The 18,481-nt window shown below is 52.0% G+C and overlaps 1 protein-coding gene across 2 annotated transcripts; it reads right to left on the bottom strand.

Moving 5' to 3' along the window:
* Positions 1–714: 714 nt before the first annotated feature.
* HSD3B7 (hydroxy-delta-5-steroid dehydrogenase, 3 beta- and steroid delta-isomerase 7) lies at positions 715–9,346 on the bottom strand. Of its 2 annotated transcripts, none has more exons than XM_038763395.1 (8): positions 9,317–9,346; positions 5,699–5,842; positions 3,428–3,587; positions 2,824–2,979; positions 2,492–2,600; positions 1,881–1,980; positions 1,458–1,620; positions 715–1,351 (listed from the first exon to the last, which is right to left on the bottom strand). In XM_038763395.1, the coding sequence occupies exons 3-8, from the start codon at positions 3,585–3,587 to the stop codon at positions 903–905; spliced, it is 1,137 nt and encodes a 378-aa protein (XP_038619323.1). In that variant the 5' UTR covers positions 5,699–5,842; positions 9,317–9,346; the 3' UTR covers positions 715–902. The 2 variants fall into 2 exon arrangements, with proteins under 2 accessions (XP_038619323.1, XP_038619322.1); XM_038763394.1 differs by lacking the exon at positions 9,317–9,346 and adding an exon at positions 9,208–9,279.
* Positions 9,347–18,481: the final 9,135 nt, after the last annotated feature.

Below are 18,481 nucleotides of genomic sequence, written 5' to 3'. Positions count from 1 at the left end.
GAGAAGCAGCGTGGCTCAGCGGAAAGAGCCCGGGCTTGGGAGTCAGAGGTCATGGGTCCTAATCCTGGTTCCGCCACTTGTCAGCTGTGTGACTTTGGGTGAGTCACTTCACTCCTCTCAGTTCCCTCATCTGTAAAATGGGGATCAAGACCGTGAGCCCTAAGTGGGACACCCTGATCACCTTGTAACCTCCCCAGCGCTTAGAACAGTGCTTGGCACATAGTAAGCGCTTAATAAATGCCATTATTATTACAGATGAGGTAACTGAGGCCCAGAGAAGGGAAGTGACTTGCCCGAAGTCACACAGCTGACAAGTGGCGGAGCCGGGATTTGAACCCATGACCTCTGACTCCAAAGCCCAGGCTCTTTCCACTGAGCCACGCTGCTGCTCTACGAGCGGTCCCCCCCCCCAACCAATAGCGTCCCACCCCCAGCCCACAATCCCCCATGCACGGGCCCAGCGGGAAGACGGTACCCCCAACACACCCCGACCCAGGACGGGGGCAACTGTGGAGGCCCCTGGTTGGGGGGTTGGGGGGAAGTAGTGGTGGGGCGGGGGGTCCCACATCCGCCCCCAGCCTGGGGACCTGAGTGCAGGTCGTCATCTCTCGGCATCGTCCCCGTCCGGGGACTTGAATAAATCCCCGTGGGACCCTTCGGGGTTCATCCAGGGGGCTGTTCCCAACTGAAAAAGGGAAAATAACAACTCGCCAGGTAAATCATTAAATCTCTAATGCGCCCGGGGAGGCCGGGGAAGGAGAGAACGACTAAGGGTCCTCCGGATCTCAAAAGGCCGAGCCGGGGACATCCTGGAGACTGGATGCGGCACTTCAGGGGGCCGGGGCGGAGCGGTGTCCAGAACCCAGTGAGGCCCGGCAGAGCTCAGCCCCGGGTCTGGAACCTCAGTGGGGCTCCGAGACGGCCCCGGCCTCTCCTCCGCCGGTCTCCCTCGTCTGCTTCCGCAGCCAGTCCACGCAGCGGTTCCGGCCCTCCTCCCAGCTGTACAGCGGCGAGTAGCCGAAGTGGCGCTGAGCCTTGTCCGTGGAGACGGTGAAAGGGGTGTGGGAGACGAGCAGGGTGTAGGGGTTCAGAAGAGGGGCGAAGGTCAGCAGGGGCCGCAGCAGCCACTGCAGGAGGGCGTTGAGGGTGGCCACCAGGAAGAGCAGGAAGTAGGGAACCAGGGGCCGAGAGCCCACCATCCGGATCCCGCAGGGCCCCAAGATCTCCATGTTGAAGTCCTCGTAGCTTTTGTAGGGCGAGGCGTCGTAACAGTAGTAGACCTCTCCACCCAGGACCTTGGGCTGAGACTGGATCTCCCGGGCAGCGAGGAGGTGCATCCAGGCCACGTTCCCTGAGAAAAGAGGGAGCGGACCCAGCCTTCCCACGTTCCCGCGCCCCCGCCACCGGCACGCGAGCCCGCCGACCGCCCAGGCGTGGACCCGGTCCCCGGCGCTCACCGACGTAAACCCGCCCGTGCTCCACGTCCGGGGGGATCATCCGGAACATGCGCTTGCCTGTGAGCAGGCTGTTCCGGTAGAACTCCTGCATTAGCTGGTGCTTCTCGCCGTAGATGCCCGTGGGGCGCAGGGCGCAGGTCACGAGGGGCAGCCCACCCCGGACCTGCCGGCGGGGAGAACATGGGTCACGACGGGCGGCCCGCCCCGGACCCGCCAGCGGGGAGGGCGCGGGGGAAAACGCCGTCGCCCTGAGCCCACCTCTAAGTCCCATGCTGCCGCCTTCCTCGGTCTCCCAGAACCCAAGCCCCTGGCTTGCCCCCCAACCCTGGCAGTCCCGCAAAACCCAAGGGATCCATCCTCCAGGCCCCCGCCCTCCACCCCGCCATCCCCCGGAAGCCTCCTGTTTGTCTGCAAACTCCTCACCGTTCTCCCGTTGGCCTCTAGGACCATCCGCTCGGCCTGGCTTTTACTGACGGGATAGACCTCTTTGTGGACCACGTCATAGGGAGAGTCCTCGTTGCCCCTAGGGACCAGAGGGCCGAGGCTCAGAGCCGGGTCGGGGTGACGAGGAAGGAGGCGGGAAGGTGGGTGGAAGAAGTTGGCTACCCGGGGCCCGGCGAGACCAGCGCCCGGCCTGTCCCGCGGGGAGGACGCCGCTCAGGGAACGGTGTCTGAGCTCAGAGGGGACTCCCGGCAGACGGAGAAGCGAGCCGAGATGACGAGGAGAGACGGAAAAGGTCCCAGTGGAAACCTCCGTTTCCAGGAGAGGGAATCTCCCATCCTAGAAGAGACTACTCGGGCGAAAGAGAATGAGATCGGGGACCGAGGAGCGAGAGGGCAAGGCGCAGAATCCCAAACTGGGAGAGATGTGAGCCCGCGCCTGGGGCCGGCTCCCTCGGGATGTGGCGGTGGCAGAGAACGAGAGATTTCAAAGGAGCCGGGAAAGAGAGCGATTCCGAGGGGAAGGCTGGTCGAGGATCCTGGGGAGGGAAGCGGGGGCTCCCTAACCCAGGAGAGCCGATGCTGTCGGTTACCTGATGAACGGATCCCCCTTGCTGTTGGGTCCCACCACCTCCATGCTGCTGGTGTAGACCAGATAGCGGGTCCCCGTCTCCACGCAGGCATCGATCACGTTCTGAGTCCCTGAGGAGGTTTGGACGTAGGGAGAAGCTCCGGGGGGCGGGTGCCCAGACGCTCTGCCCGCCCCTGCCCTCTCCTCCCGTCCCCGGGGCGGCCGCCACCCACCCGCCGGGCCACCTCACACCCACACCTCCTCGCGGGACGAAGCCCCAGTTTCCGGGAATGGAGCTGCGATGGTCAAAGTCCTCCCCCGGAACCCCACGGGATGCAAAGTCCAGCCCTTTACCCTGAACGTTGACCGAGAAGATCCGCTCGGCGGGCACCCTCCCCCAAACGTCCACCAGGCCGGCGGTGTGGATCACGACGTCGACTCCTGCCACGGCGGCCGCCACCTCTTCTGAGCGGGTCACGTCCCCCGGGATCAGGGTCACCCGTACCCGCCCTGACGGGAAGCAACGCGAGGCCACGGCTTTGGGAGCCGGGATTCCCGCCTTCTCCCAGAACCCCGGCATTCGCACTCCTCCCTTCCTCCCGGGATCTGATATTTACCCACCCAGATGCTTCGGACTGCCCTGCCCAGAACCAGATGTGTCCAGAGAAAGAAAACACTTGTCATTTCTTCCGTGGACCGAGGACGGGCAGGACTGTGACTCAGTGAGTCTCTGCCGTCGGGCCAGAAAAGCCCCGGGGGAAACCAGGGGGGAATTGGGCCAGCCGGGACTGGGAGGGGACCGGGAATTTGGCACTGGTGAGGCTCGGGATGGGGAAGTGTTGATGTTCCCCGTGGCCCCGAGCGTTGATTTTCCCTGTGGCCCCGGCCGAGCTGGGCTGGGTGCCTCATCTTCATCCTCCTCCTCCTCCTCCTCCTTGCTTCCCTCCCCCGGGCTCACCTGTACTAAGCGCCTCCATTTGAGGATCTAGATTCAGGTCAAACACCCGTAGTTCCCTCAGCCTGGGCTCCTTCTCCAACAAGATGTTCACCAGGTGCCCCCCGAGGAAACCGCAGCCCCCGGTGATGAGATAGACCAGGCCCTGGTCCTGCACTCCCATCTGGGGGAAGGAGAAGCGGGGCGTGGCGGGGCGGCCCCCTCGGGGACCGGCTCAGCCTCAGTCTCCCTCCGGGGGCAGGGATCGCCTCTCTCTCATCCATTCAATCGTACTTATTGAGTGCTCACTGCGTGCAGAGCACTGGACTAAGCGCTCGGGAAGTCCAAGTTGGCAACATCTAGAGACGGTCCCTACCCAACAACGGGCTCACAGTCTAGAAGGGGGAGACAGACGGCAAAACAAAACACGTGGACAGGCGTCAAGTCATCAGAATAAATAGCAATAAAGCTAGATGCACATCATTAACAAAATAAATAGTAAATCTGGACTAGTAAAATAAATAGAGCAATAAATCTGTACAAACATATATGCAGGTGCTGTGGGGAGGGGAAGGAGCATTGAGCTTTCTCAAGCATTTGGGACGCGGCGTCCTGAACCCCGTGGATGCTCAATAATAATGACAACATTTATTAAGCGCTTACTATGTGCAAAGCACGGTTCCAAGCGCTGGGGAGGTTACAAGGTGATCAGGTGGTCCCCCGGGGGGCTCCCAGTCTTCATCCCCATTTTCCAGATGAGGGAACTGAGGCCCGGAGAAGTGAAGTCATAACAATAATGATGGCATTTATTAAGCGCTTACTCTGGGCAGAGCACTGTTCTAAGCGCTGAGGAGGTTACAAGAAGGTTACAAGAGGTTAGAGAAGCAGCGTGGCTTAGTGGAAAGAGCACGGGCTTGGGAGTCAGAGGTCGTGGGTTCTAATCTTGACTCTATCACTTGTCAGCTGGGTGACTTTGGGCAAGTCACTTAACTTCTCTGTGCCTCAGTTCCCTCATCTGTAATACGGGGATTAAGATTCTGAGCCCCACGTGGGACAACCTGATCACCTTGTACCCCCCCAGCACTTAGAACAGTGCTTTGCACATAGTAAATGCTTAATAAATACCATTATTATTATTATTATTATTACAAGGTGATCGGGTGGTCCCCCGGGGGGCTCCCAGTCTTCATCCCTATTTTCCAGATGAGGTCATTGAGGCCCAGAGAAGTGAAGTGACTGGCCCAAAGTCACACAGCTGGCAAGCGGCGGAGCTGGGATGTGAACCCCTGACCTCTGACTCCAAAGCCCGGGCTCTTTCCACTGAGCCACGCTGCTTCTCGCCACCACCACCACCACCACCAAGAAGCCCACCTTGCTTCCACCGCCTTCCCTTCCAGGGGCCAGAGCCCGGGCTTTGGAGTCAGAGGTCATGGGTTCAAATCCCGGCTCCGCCAATTGTCAGCTGGGTGACTTTGGGCAAGTCACTTCACTTCTCTGGGCCTCAGTGACCTCATCTGTCAAATGGGGACTAAAACTGGGGATCTGTCAAATGGGGATTAAGAAGGTTACAAGAGGTTAGAGGAGCAGCGTGGCTTAGTGGAAAGAGCACGGGCTTGGGAGTCGGAGGTCGTGGGTTCCAATCTCGACTCTGGCGCTTAGCTGGGTGACTTTGGGCAAGTCACTTCACTTCTCTGCGCCTCAGTTACCTCATCTGTAATATGGGGATTGAGATTGTGAGCCCCACGGGGGACAACCCGATCACCTTGTACCCCCCCCAGCAATCAGAACGGTGCTTTGCACATAGTAAGCGCTTAATACATGCCATCCCTTCTAGACTGTGAGCCCGCTGTGAGGTAGGGACCGTCTCTCTATGTTGCCAACCTGGACTTCCCAAGCGCTTAGTCCAGTGTTCCGCACACAGTAGGCGCTCAATAAATACGACTGAATGAATGAATGAATACATGAATGAATGAAGCCCAGCCAGGTCATCATCAACCTCAATCGTATTTACTGAGCGCGTACTATGTGCAGAGCACTGTACTAAGCGCTTGGGAAGTACAAATTGGCAACATCTAGAGACAGTCCCTACCCAACAGTGGGCTCACGGTCTAAAAGGGGGAGACAGAGAACAAAACCAAACTTACTAACAAAATAAAATAAATAAATAAAGGTCGCAATCACCCGGGCTGTCCCTCTGGCCCACCTCCTCCTTCCCCTCGACTGTTTCTTCTTTCCCCAACCTCACTTCTTTTTGGCCGTTTCTGTCTTTAAACCAATCGGTCCGGGATCCCCTACCTTCCCGTGAGTTGGGGGGTTTCCTTGGGGGGGAGGCCGATGGAGCCCAGGGGTCAAAGGGCGATCCGACCCTCGGATGGGCCTCTTCCACAGGCCGGGGGGTCCCACCCCTGCTCTTCTGCCTCGATGATCCTGAACTTTGCACTGAAGTGAAGAGCGAATTAGGAAATCTAGGGCAAAGGATTGGGATAAAAAGGGGGTGGGTGGGCTGGGGGGCGGGGCGGGGGGCGGAGGCAGTGAACATCCGTTGACGAGGGAGGAGGGGAAACTCGGAGGTCGTCCATCCTCTTCCTCCTCCTCCCCCCGGGGCCACAGGGCGGGTAATAACAATAATAATAATAAGGGTGAAAATCATCAAGCATCATCATCAATCGTATTGATTGAGCGCTTACTGTGTGCAGAGCACTGGGCTAAGCGCTTGGGAAGTACAAGTTGGCAACATATAGAGACAGTCCCTACCCAACAGTGGGCTGTATTCACTGAGCGCTTACTGTGGACTAAGCGCTTGGGAAGTACAAATGGCCCACAGAAAGCGCTCCGCCAACTGTCAGCTGCCTGACTCCAGGCAAGTCACTCCATTCATTCATTCATTCATTCAGTCGTATCTATTGATTCAATCATTCATTCATTCGTATCTATTGAGCGTTTACTGTGCGCAGAACACTGTACTAAGCGCTTGGGAAGTACAAATGGGCCACATAAAGCTATTATAAATGGGCCACATAAAGCGCTCCGCCAACTGTCAGCTGCGTGACTCTAGGCAAGTCACTCCATTCATTCATTCATTCATTCAGTCGTATCTATTGATTCAATCATTCATTCATTCGTATCTATTGAGCGTTTACTGTGCGCAGAACACTGTACTAAGCGCTTGGGAAGTACAAATGGGCCACATAAAGCGCTTATAAATGGGCCACATAAAGCGCTCCGCCAACTGTCAGCTGCGTGACTCTAGGCAAGTCACTCCATTCATTCATTCAATCGTATCTATTGAGCGTTTACTGTGAGCAGAACACAGTACTAAGCGCTTGGGAAGTACAAATGGGCCACATAAAGCGCTCCGCCAACTGTCAGCTGCCTGACTCTAGGCAAGTCACTCCATTCATTCATTCAATCGTCTCTATTGAGCGTTTACTGTGAGCAGAACACTGTACTAAGCGCTTGGGAAATACAAATGGGCCACATAAAGTGCTTATAAAGGGCCACATAAAGCGCTCCTCCAACTGTCAGCTGCCTGACTCTAGGCAAGTCACTCCATTCATTCATTCATTCATTCAATTGTATCTATTGATTCAATCATTCATTCATTCAATCGTATCTCTTGAGCATTTACTATGCGCAGAACACTGTACTAAGCGCTTGGGAAGTACAAATGGGCCACATAAAGTGCTTATAAATGGGCCACAGAAAGCGCTCCGCCAACTGTCAGCTGCCTGACTCCAGGCAAGTCACTCCATTCATTCATTCATTCATTCAATCGTATCTATTGATTCAATTGTATCTATTGAGCGCTTACTGTGTGCAAAGCACTGGACTAAGCGCTTGGGAAGTACAAATGGGCCAATCAATCAATCAATCGTATTTATTGAGCGCTTACTGTGTGCAGAGCACCGTACTAAGCACTTGGGAAGTCCAAGTTGGCAACATATAGAGACAGTCCCTACCCAACAGTGGGCTCGCAGTCTAAAAGGGGGAGACAGAGAACAAAACCAAACATACTAACAAAATAAAATGAATAGAATAGATATGTACAAGTGAAATAAATAAATAGAGTAATAAATCTGTACAAACATATATACAGGTGCTGTGGGGAAGGGAAGGAGGTAAGATGGGGGGATGGAGAGGGGGACGAGGGCCACATAAAGCGCTCCGCCAACTCTCAGCTGTGTGACTCTAGGCAAGTCACTCCATTTATTCAGTGATTCAGTCGTATCTATTGAGTGCTTACTGTGTGCAGAGCACTGGACTAAGTGCTTGGGAAGTACAAATGGGCCACATAAAGCGTGTACAAATGGGCCACATAAAGCGCTCTGCCAACTGTCAGCTGCGTGACTCTAGGCGTCACTCCATTCATTCATTCATTCAATCGTATCTATTGAGCACTTACTGTGCACAGAGCACTGGACTAAGCGCTTGGGAAGTACAAATGGGCCACATAAAGCGCTTATAAATGGGCCACATAAAGCGCTCTGCCAACTGTCAGCTGCCTGACTCTAGGCAAGTCACTCCATTCATTCATTCATTCATTCATTCAATCGCATCTATTGATTCAATCGTATCTATTGAGCACTTACTGTGCACAGAGCACTGGACTAAGCGCTTGGGAAGTACAAATGGGCCACATAAAGCGCTTATAAATGGGCCACATAAAGCGCTCCGCCAACTGTTAGCTGCGTGACTTTAGGCAAGTCACTCCATTCATTCATTCATTCATTCAGTCGTATCTATTGAGCGCTTACTGTGCACAGAGCACTGGACTAAGCTCTTGGGAAGTACAAATGGGCCACATAAAGCGCGTACAAATGAGCCACTTAAAGTGCTCCGCCAACTGTCAGCTGCCTGACTCTAGGCAAGTCACTCCATTCATTCATTCATTCAATCGTATCTATGGAGCGCTTACTGTGTGCAGAGCACTGTACTAAGCGTTTGGGAAGTACAAATGGGCCACATAAAGCGCTTACAAACGGGCCACATAAAGTGCTCCGCCAACTGTCAGCTGCGTGACTCTAGGCAAGTCACTCCATTCATTCATTCATTCAATTGTATCTATTGAGCACTTACTGTGTGCAGAGCACTGCACTAAGCGCTTGGGAAGTACAAGTTGGCAACATATAGAGACAGTCCCTACCCAACAACGGGCTCTGGGCCTCGGTTCCTTCATCTGTAAAATGGGGATGAAGACTGTGAGCCCCCCGTGGGACCACCTGATCACCCTGTAACATCCCCAGCACTTAGAACAGTGCTGGGCACATAGTAAGCATTTAACAAATGCCATCATCACTGGGGAAGGAGCGTGGCTCAGTGGAAAGAGCCCGGGCTTTGGAGTCAGAGGTCATGGGTTCAAATCCCGGCTCCGCCGCTTGTCAGCTGGGGGACTTTGGGCAAATCACTCCATTTCTCTGGGCCTCGGTTCCCTCATCTGTCAAATGGGGATTAAGACTGGGAGCCCCCCGTGGGGCCACCTGATCACCCTGTAACCTCCCCAGCGCTTAGAACAGTGCTGGGCACATAGTAAGCGCTTAACAAATGCCATCATCATTGGGGAAGCAGCGTGGCTCAATGGAAAGGGCCCGGGCTTTGGAGTCAGAGGTCATGGGTTCCAATCCCGGCTCCGCCGCTTGTCAGCTGGGGGACTTTGGGCAAGTCACTCCTCTGGGCCTCGGTTCACTCATCTGTCAAATGGGGATGAAGACTGGGAGCCCCCCGTGGGGCCACCTGATCACCCTGTAACCTCCCCAGCGCTTAGAACAGTGCTGGGCACATAGTAAGCGGTTAACAAATGCCATCACCATGATGATGACGACTCTGTGCCCAGCGCTGTTGGTCCGGGGCTTCGTGGTCCAAAGGGCCGGGACCCCGCCCTCCGACCCCGTCCTCCTCCCGGCCGGCCGGGACAACCTGGTCCCCAGGGCTGTTCTCTTCTCCGTCCGCCCGCCCGCCCGCCCGCCGGGCGGGGTCCTAAGCGCCCCAAGGCCTGGGCCAGCCACGGACCCACCGACCGACCGACCGACGGACGGACGGACAGACGGACGGACCGCGGGCGCCCCCTGCTGCCCGAACGCCGCGCCTACCACCCTCCCCCGCCCACGTTCCCCAACCCTTAGTCATTCATTCATTCATTCGTTCATTCATTCATTCATTCATTCCTCGGGCGCCCCCTGCTGCCCGAACGCCGCGCCTACCACGGTCACCCGCCCACGCTCCCCAGCCCTTAGTCTTCATTCATTCATTCGTTCATTCGTTCATTCGTTCATTCGTTCATTCCTCGGGCGCCCCCTGCTGCCCGAACGCCGCGCCTACCACTGTCACCCACCCACGCTCCCCAGCCCTTAGTCATTCATTCGTTCATTCGTTCATTCATTCATTCATTCATTCATTCATTCATTCATTCATTCCTCGGGCGCCCCCTGCTGCCCGAACGCCGCGCCTACCAACCTCCCCCGCCCACGCTCCCCAGCCCTTAGTCATTCATTCATTCGTTCGTTCGTTCATTCATTCATTCCTCGGGCGCCCCCTGCTGCCCGAACGCCGCGCCTACCACCGTCACCCAACACGCTCCCCAGCCCTTAGTCATTCATTCATTCATTCATCATTCATTCATTCATTCATTCCTCGGGCGCCCCCTGCTGCCCGAACGCCGCGCCTACCACTGTCACCCACCCGAGCGCTGCCCGAGCGCCGCGCCTACGACCGTCACCCACCCACGATCCCCAGCCCTTAGTCATTCATTCATTCATTCATTCCTCGGGCGCCCCCTGCTGCCCGAACGCCGCGCCTACCACTGTCCCCCGCCCACGTTCCCCAGCCCTTAGTCATTCATTCATTCATTTATTCATTCATTGCTCGGGCGCCCCCTGCTGCCCGAACGCCGCGCCTACCACTGTCACCCACCCACGCTCCCCAGCCCTTAGTCATTCATTCGTTCATTCGTTCATTCATTCATTCATTCATTCATTCATTCATTCATTCCTCGGGCGCCCCCTGCTGCCCGAACGCCGGGCCTACCACCGTCACCCCCCCACGCTCCCCAGCCCTTAGTCATTCATTCATTCATTCATTCGTTCATTCATTCATTCATTCAGTCATTCTTCGGGCGCCCCCTGCTGCCCGAACGCCGCGCCTACCACTGTCACCCACCCACGCTCCCCAGCCCTTAGTCATTCATTCATTCGTTCATTCATTCATTCATTCATTCCTCGGGCGCCCCCTGCTGCCCGAACGCCGCGCCTACGACCGTCACCCGCCCACGCTCCCCAGCCCTTAGTCATTCATTCATTCATTCATTCATTCATTCATTCATTCATTCCTCGGGCGCCCCCTGCTGCCCGAACGCCGCGCCTACGACCGTCCCCCGCCCACGCTCCCCAGCCCTGTCATTCATTCATCCATCCATCCACTAATTCATTCATCCATTCATTCATTTTTAGACTGTGAGCCCACTGTTGGGTAGGGACTGTCTCTATATGTTGCCAATTTGTACTTCCCAAGCGCTTAGTACAGTGCTCTGCACATAGTAAGCGCTCAATAAATACGATTGATGATGATGATTCAGTCGTATTTATTAATAATTATAATAATGATGGCATTTATTAAGCACTTACTATGTGCAAAGCACTGTTCTAAGTGCTGGGTAGGTTACAAGGTGATCAGGTTGTCCCACGGGGGGCTCACAGTCTTAATCCCCATTTTACAGATGAGGTCACTGAGGCACAGAGAAGTTAAGTGACTTGCCCAAAGTCACACAGCTGGCAACTGGCGGAGCCGGGATTTGAACCCATGACCTCTGACTCAAAAGCCCGTGCTCTTTTCATTGAGCCACGCTGCTTCTCTCTATATACAGATACACATGTATATGTGCTTATATATACACATATATTTATAACATCTAGAGACGGTGCCTACCCAATAGCGGGCTCGCAGTCTAGAAGGGGGAGACAGACGACAAAGCGAAACATATTAACAAAATAAAATAAATAGAATAAATATGTACAAATAAAATAAATAAATAGAGTAATAAATATGTACAAACATATATACACATACACACACACACACACACACACACACACACACACACACACACACACACACACACACACACACACACACACACACATATATATATATATATATAACATCTAGAGACGGTCCCTCCCCAACAGCGGGCTCACAGTCTAGAAGGGGGAGACAGATGACAAAATGAAACATATTAACAAAATAAAATAAATAGAATAACTATGTTCAAATAAAATAGAGTAATAAATACGTGCAAACATATATACACATATACACATATATACATATATATATATCACATCTAGAGACAGTCCCTACCCAACAGTGGGCTCACAGTCTAGAAGGGGGAGACAGACGACAAAACAAACATATTAACAAAATAAAATAAATAGAATAAATATGTACAAATAAAATAGAGTAATAAATATGTACAAACATATATACATATATACATATATATATATATATACATATAACATCTAGAGATGGCCCCTACCCAACAGTGGGCTCACAGTCTAGAAGGGGGAGACAGATGACGAAATGAAACATATTAACAAAATAAAATAGAATAAATATGCACAAATAAAAAAATAGAGTAATAAATATGTACAAACGTATATACATATATACACATATACACATATATATATATAACATCTAGAGACGGTCCCTACCCAACAGCGGGCTCACAGTCTAGAAGGGGGAGACAGACGACAAATGAAACATATTAACAAAATAAAATAAATAGAATAAATATGTACAAATAAAATAGAGTAATAAATATGTACAAACATATATACACATATATACATATATACACATATACACATATACACACACATATATATATATATATATATATATATATATATATATATATATATATATATATATATATATATATATATATATAACATCTAGAGCCGGTCCCTACCCAACAGCGGGCTCACAGTCTAGAAGGGGGAGACAGACGACAAAACGAAACATATTAACAAAATAAAATACATAGAATAAATGTGTCCAAGTAAAATAGAGTAATAAATACGTACAAATGTATATACATATACACACACACACACACACACATATATATATATATATATAACATCTAGAGATGGCCCCTACCCAACAGTGGGCTCACAGTCTAGAAGGGGGAGACAGACGACAAAACAAAACATATTAACAAAATAAAATAAATAGAATAAATGTGTCCAAGTAAACTAGAGTGATAAATACGTACAAACATATGTACAGGTGCTGTGGGGAGGGGAAGGAGGGAAGGTGGGGGGGGATGGGGAGGAGGAGAGGAAAAAGGGAGCTCAGTGTGGGAAGGCCTCCTGGAGGAGGTGAGCTCTCAGTAGGGCTTTGAAGGGAGGAAGAGAGTGAGCTTGAAGGATGTGCGGAGCGGAGGGTGCGGGCTGGGCTGGAGAAGGAGAGAAGGGAGGGGAGGGAGGAGGGGGCGAGGGGACGGATGGACAGCCTGGAAGCCCAGGGTGAGGAGTTTCTGCCTGTGAGCCCCCTCCCATCCTCTTACGGTGGGGGTTCCCCAAGGTTCAGTGCTTGGTCCCCTTCTGTTCTCAATCTACACTCACTCCCTTGGTGACCTCATTCGCTCCCACGGCTTCAACTCTCATCTCTACGCTGATGACACCCAGATCTCCATCTCTGCCCCTGCTCTCTCCCCCTCCCTCCGGGCTCGCATCTCCTCCCGCCTTCAGGACATCTCCATCTGGATGTCCGCCCGCCACCTAAAGCTCAACATGTCGAAGACTGAGCTCCTTGTCTTCCCTCCCAAACCTTGTCCTCTCCCCGACTTTCCCATCTCTGTTGACGGCACTACCATCCTTCCCGTCTCACAAGCCCGCAACCTTGGTGTCATCCTCGACTCCGCTCTCTCCTTCACCCCTCACATCCGAGCCGTCACCAAAACCTGCCGGTCTCAGCTCCGCAACATTGCCAAGATCCGCCCTTTCCTCTCCATCCAAACTGCTACCCTGCTCATTCAAGCTCTCATCCTATCCCGTCTGGACTACTGCACTAGCCTTCTCTCTGATCTCCCATCCTTGTGTCTCTCTCCACTTCAATCCATACTTCATGCTGCTGCCCGGATTATCTTTGTCCAGAAACGCTCTGGACATATTACTCCCCTCCTCAAAAACCTCCAATGGCTACCGATCAATCTGCGCATCAGGCAGAAACTCCTCACCCTGGGCTTCCAGGCTGTCCATCCAACCCCTCGCCCCCTCCTCCCTCCCCTCCCTTCTGTCCTTCTCCAGCCCAGCCCGCACCCTCCGCTCCTCCACCACTAATCTCCTCACTGTACCTCGCTCTCGCCTGTCCCGCCATCGACCCCCGGCCCACGTCCTCCCCCGGGCCTGGAATGCCCCCAATCCCTCTGCCCATCCGCCAAGCTCGCTCTCTTCCTCCCTTCAAGGCCCTGCTGAGAGCTCACCTCCTCCAGGAGGCCTTCCCAGACTGAGCCCCTTCTTTCCTCTCCCCCTCGTCCCCCTCTCCATCCCCCCGTCTTACCTCCTTCCCTTCCCCACAGCACCTGTATATATGTATATATGGTTGTACATATTTATTACTCTATTTACTTATTTATTTATTTATTTATTTTACTTGTACATTTCTATCCTACTTATTTTATTTTGTTGGTATGTTTGGTTCTGTTCTCTGTCTCCCCCTTTTAGACTGTAAGCCCACTGTTGGGTAGGGACTGTCTCTATGTGATGCCAATTTGTACTTCCCAAGCGCTTAGTACAGTGCTCTGCACATAGTAAGCGCTCAATAAATACGATTGATTGATTGATTGATTGATGCGTAGGTTGATTGGTAGCCACTGGAGATTTTGGAGGAGGGGAGTAGCATGCCCAGAGCGTTTCTGGACAAAGACGATCCGGGCAGCGGCGTGAAGTATGGATTGAAGCGGGGAGAGACAGGAGGATGGGAGGTCGGAGAGGAGGCCGATGCAGTAATCCAGTCGGGATAGGAGGAGAGATTGAACCAGTGAGGTAGCGGTTTGGATGGAGAGGAAAGGACGGATCTTGGCGATGTTGCGGAGCTGAGGCGGGCAGGTTTTGGTGACGGATCGGATGTGTGGGGTGAACAAGAGAGCAGAGTCGAGGATGACACCGAGTTTGCGGGCTTGTGAGACAGGGAGGATGGTAGTGCCGTCTACAGTGATGGGAAAGTCAGGGAGAGGGCAGGGTTTGGGAGGGAAGATAAGGAGTTCAGTCTTGGCGAGCACTCGGCGTGCACAGTTTAAGTAGAAGGGGTAGGATTTAGTTCCCATTTTACGGCTGAGGTAACTGAGTTCCAGAAAAGTGAAGTCACTGTGTTGCCGACTTGTACTTCCCTTCAAAGCCCTACTGAGAGCTCACCTCCTCCAAGAGGCCTTCCCACACTGAGCCCCCTTTTTCCTCTCCTCCTCATCATCAATCGTATTTATTGAGCGCTTACTATGTGCAGAGCACTGTACTAAGCGCTTGGGAAGTACAAATTGGCAACATATAGAGACAGTCCCTACCCAACAGTGGGCTCACAGTCTAAAAGGGGGAGACAGAGAACAAAACCAAACATACTAACAAAATGAAATAAATACCCTTCTGCCCTACCTCCTTCCCCTCCCCACAGCACCTGTATATATGTTTGTGCAGATTTATTACTCTATTTATTTTACTTGTCCATATTTACTATTCTATTTATTTTGTTAATGATGTGCATACAGCTATAATTCTATTTGTTCTGACGATTTTGACACCTGTCTCCATGTTTTGTTTTGTAGTCCGTCTCCCCCTTCTAGACCGTGAGCCCGATGTTGGGTAGGGACTGTCTCTATGTGTTACCGACTTGTACTTCCCAAGCGCTTAGTACAGTGCTCTGCACACAGTAAGCGCTCAATAAATACGATTGAATGAAGAATCACCACGGGAGCCCGTTGTTGGGTCGGGACCGTATCTCTATGTTGCCGACTTGGACTTCCCAAGTGCTTAGTACAGTGCTCTGCACACAGTAAGCGCTCAATAAATACAATTGAATGAATGAATTTGCCTAAGGTCACACAGCAGAGACGTGGAAAAGCGGTATTTAGAACTCGGGTCCTCTGACCCCACCAGGCCCGGGCTTTTTCCACTAGGCAATACCGCTTCACCAAGAGAAGCAGCCCAGGAGTCAGAAGGACCTAGGTTCTAATCCTGCCTCCACCGCATTCATTCAGTCGTATTTATTGAGCGCTTACTGTGTGCGCAGCCACAGTGTGGCTCAGTGGAAAAGAACCCGGGCTTTGGAGTCGGAGGTTGTGGGTTCAAATCCCGGCTCCACCAATTGTCAGCTGGGTGACTTTGGGCAAGTCACTTCACTGGGCCTCAGTTACCTCATCTGGAAAATGGGGTTAAGACTGTGAGCCCCCCGCGGGACAACCTGATCACCTTGTAACCTCCCCAGTGCTTAGAACAGTGCTTTGCACATAGCAAGCGCTTAATAAATGCCATCATTATTATTATTATTACGCCTGCTGCGTGACCTTGGACAAGTCACTTTACTTCTCTAGGCCTCTTACCTCATCTGTAAAATGGGCATGAAGAGGGAGAGCCCCATATGAAACAGGGACTGTGTCCAACCCGATTGTACCTAACCCCACCATTTAGAACAGTGCTTTGCACATAGTAAGTACGTAGCAAGTGCCATAATAATAATAGAATTTGCACATAGTAAGTACGTAGCAAGTGCCATAATAATAATAGAATTTGCACATAGTAAGTACGGAACAAGTGCCATAATAATAATAGAATTAATAGAATTTGCACATAGTAAGTACATAACAAGTACCATAATAATAATGATTATTTTTAGTAACAATCCCAAGTGACAACCTCACCAAGCCAGGCTAGGTGACGGCAGAGAAATGGCTGCAGTTCATCCATTCATTCAATCGTATTTATTGAGCGCTTACTGTGTGCAGAGCACTGTACTAAGCGCTTAATGGCTATTAATGTCCCGCATACCTAAATTAATAACTTTCATCCGTAGAGCTTTGAATGCCCTGTGGGAGCTTGGGGGTGGGGGGAGAAGAGAGGCTCCTTCCCCCTCTCAATCAATCAATCAATCAATCGTATTTATTGAGCGCTTACTGTGTGCAGAGCACTGTACTAAGCGCTTAATGGCTATTAATGTCCCGCATACCCAGATTAATAACTTTCATCCGTAGAGCTTTGAATGCCCTGTGGGAGCTTGGGGGTGGGGGGAGAAGAGAGGCTCCTTCCCCCTCTCAATCAATCAATCAATCAATCAATCAATCATATTTATTGAGCGCTTACTGTGTGCAGAGCACTGTACTAAGCGCTTGGGAAGTACAAGTTGGCAACATATAGAGACAGTCCCTACCCAACAGTGGGCTCACAGTCTCATCCAGGTCTTTGTGAAACCTGATTATCTTGTCTTTACCCCAGTGCTTAGCACATGGTAGGAGCACAGTGGCTTAATTGCACATTAATTGCACTTTAAGCAAGTGCTTAGCACATAGTAGGAGCACAGTAGGAGCTTAAATAGCACATTAAGCAGCCCACCCCGCTCTCCCCCCCCACCCTCACTCCAGCTCTCCTCAGCCGTTCATTCATTGATTCAATTGTATTTATTGAGCGCTTACTGTGTGCAGAGCGCTGTACTAAGCGCTACAAGTCGGGAACAGATAGGGATGGTCCCTACCCAACGGCGGGCTCGCAGTCTAGAAGGGGGAGACGGACAACAGAACGTGTAGACAGGTGTCAAAATCATCAGAACAGATAGAATTAAAGCTAGATGGACGTCACTGCCAAAATAGTAAATATGTACAAGTTAAATAGAGTAATAAATCTGTACAAATATATATATCCAGGTGCTGTGGGGAGGGGAAGGCTGGAGGGATGGAGAGGAGGAGAGGAAAACTCGGTCCCCCGTAACTGACCACGTTTGTACCTCCATTACGCTCCCTCGTTTGCTTCAGCACGGGCTTGGGAGTCAGAGGTCATGGGTTCTAATCCCGGCTCTGCCCCGTCAGCTGTGGGACCTTGGGCAAGTCACTTAACTTCTCTGTGCCTCCGTTACCTCATCTGTAAAACGGGGATGAAGACTGTGAGCCCCACGAGGGACAACCCAATCACCTTGTATCCTCCCCAGCGCTTAGAACAGGGCTTGGCACATAGTAAGTGCTTAACAAGTGCCATCATCATCATCATCATCATCATGGGGAGGAGGAGAGGAAAACCCGGTCCCCCGTAACTGACCACGTTTGTACCTCCATTACACTCCCTCATTTGCTTCAGCCCAGGCTTGGGAGTCAGAGGTCATGGGTTCTAATCCTGGCTCTGCCCCTTGTCAGCTGTGGGACCTTGGGCAAGTCACTTAACTTCTCTGTGCCTCCGTTACCTCATCTGTAAAACGGGGATGAAGACTGTGAGCCCCACGAGGGACAACCCAATCACCTTGTATCCTCCCCAGCGCTTAGAACAGGGCTTGGCACATAGTAAGCGCTTAACAAGTGCCATCATCACCATCATCATCATCATGGGGAGGAGGAGAGGAAAACCCGGTCCCCCATAGCTGACCACGTTTGTACCTCCATTACGCTCCCTCGTTTGCTTCAGCCCGGGCTTGGGAGTCAGAGGCCATGGGTTCTAATCCCGGCTCTGCCCCTTGTCAGCTGTGTGACTTTGGGCAAGTCACTTCATTCATTCAATCATATTCATTGACTTATTGACTTCTCCGGGCCTGTTAACTCCTCTGTAAAATGGGGATTAAGACTGTGAGCCCCACATGGGACAACCGGATCACCTTGTATCCTGCCCAGCGCTTAGAACAGTGCTTTGCACATCGTAAGCGCTTAACAAATGCCATTATTATTATTATCCCAAGAGCTAGCTGCATCGTGTCTCTCCCTCCTCCCGAGGACCTGCTGCTTTCTCACTCCCCGCCCCGACTCCCCTCTCTGAGGGGGAAAAAGCACAGGCTCAATGTCTTTTGTACAATAAAAGTTTAATGACAATTATAAAAATGTGGCAACGGGCCCAA

This window comes from Tachyglossus aculeatus, chromosome 21 (assembly GCF_015852505.1).
Source record: "Tachyglossus aculeatus isolate mTacAcu1 chromosome 21, mTacAcu1.pri, whole genome shotgun sequence".
Classification (NCBI taxonomy): domain Eukaryota; kingdom Metazoa; phylum Chordata; class Mammalia; order Monotremata; family Tachyglossidae; genus Tachyglossus; species Tachyglossus aculeatus.
Note: the sequence above shows the minus strand (reverse complement) of the source record. Positions and strands in the feature narration are given on the sequence as shown.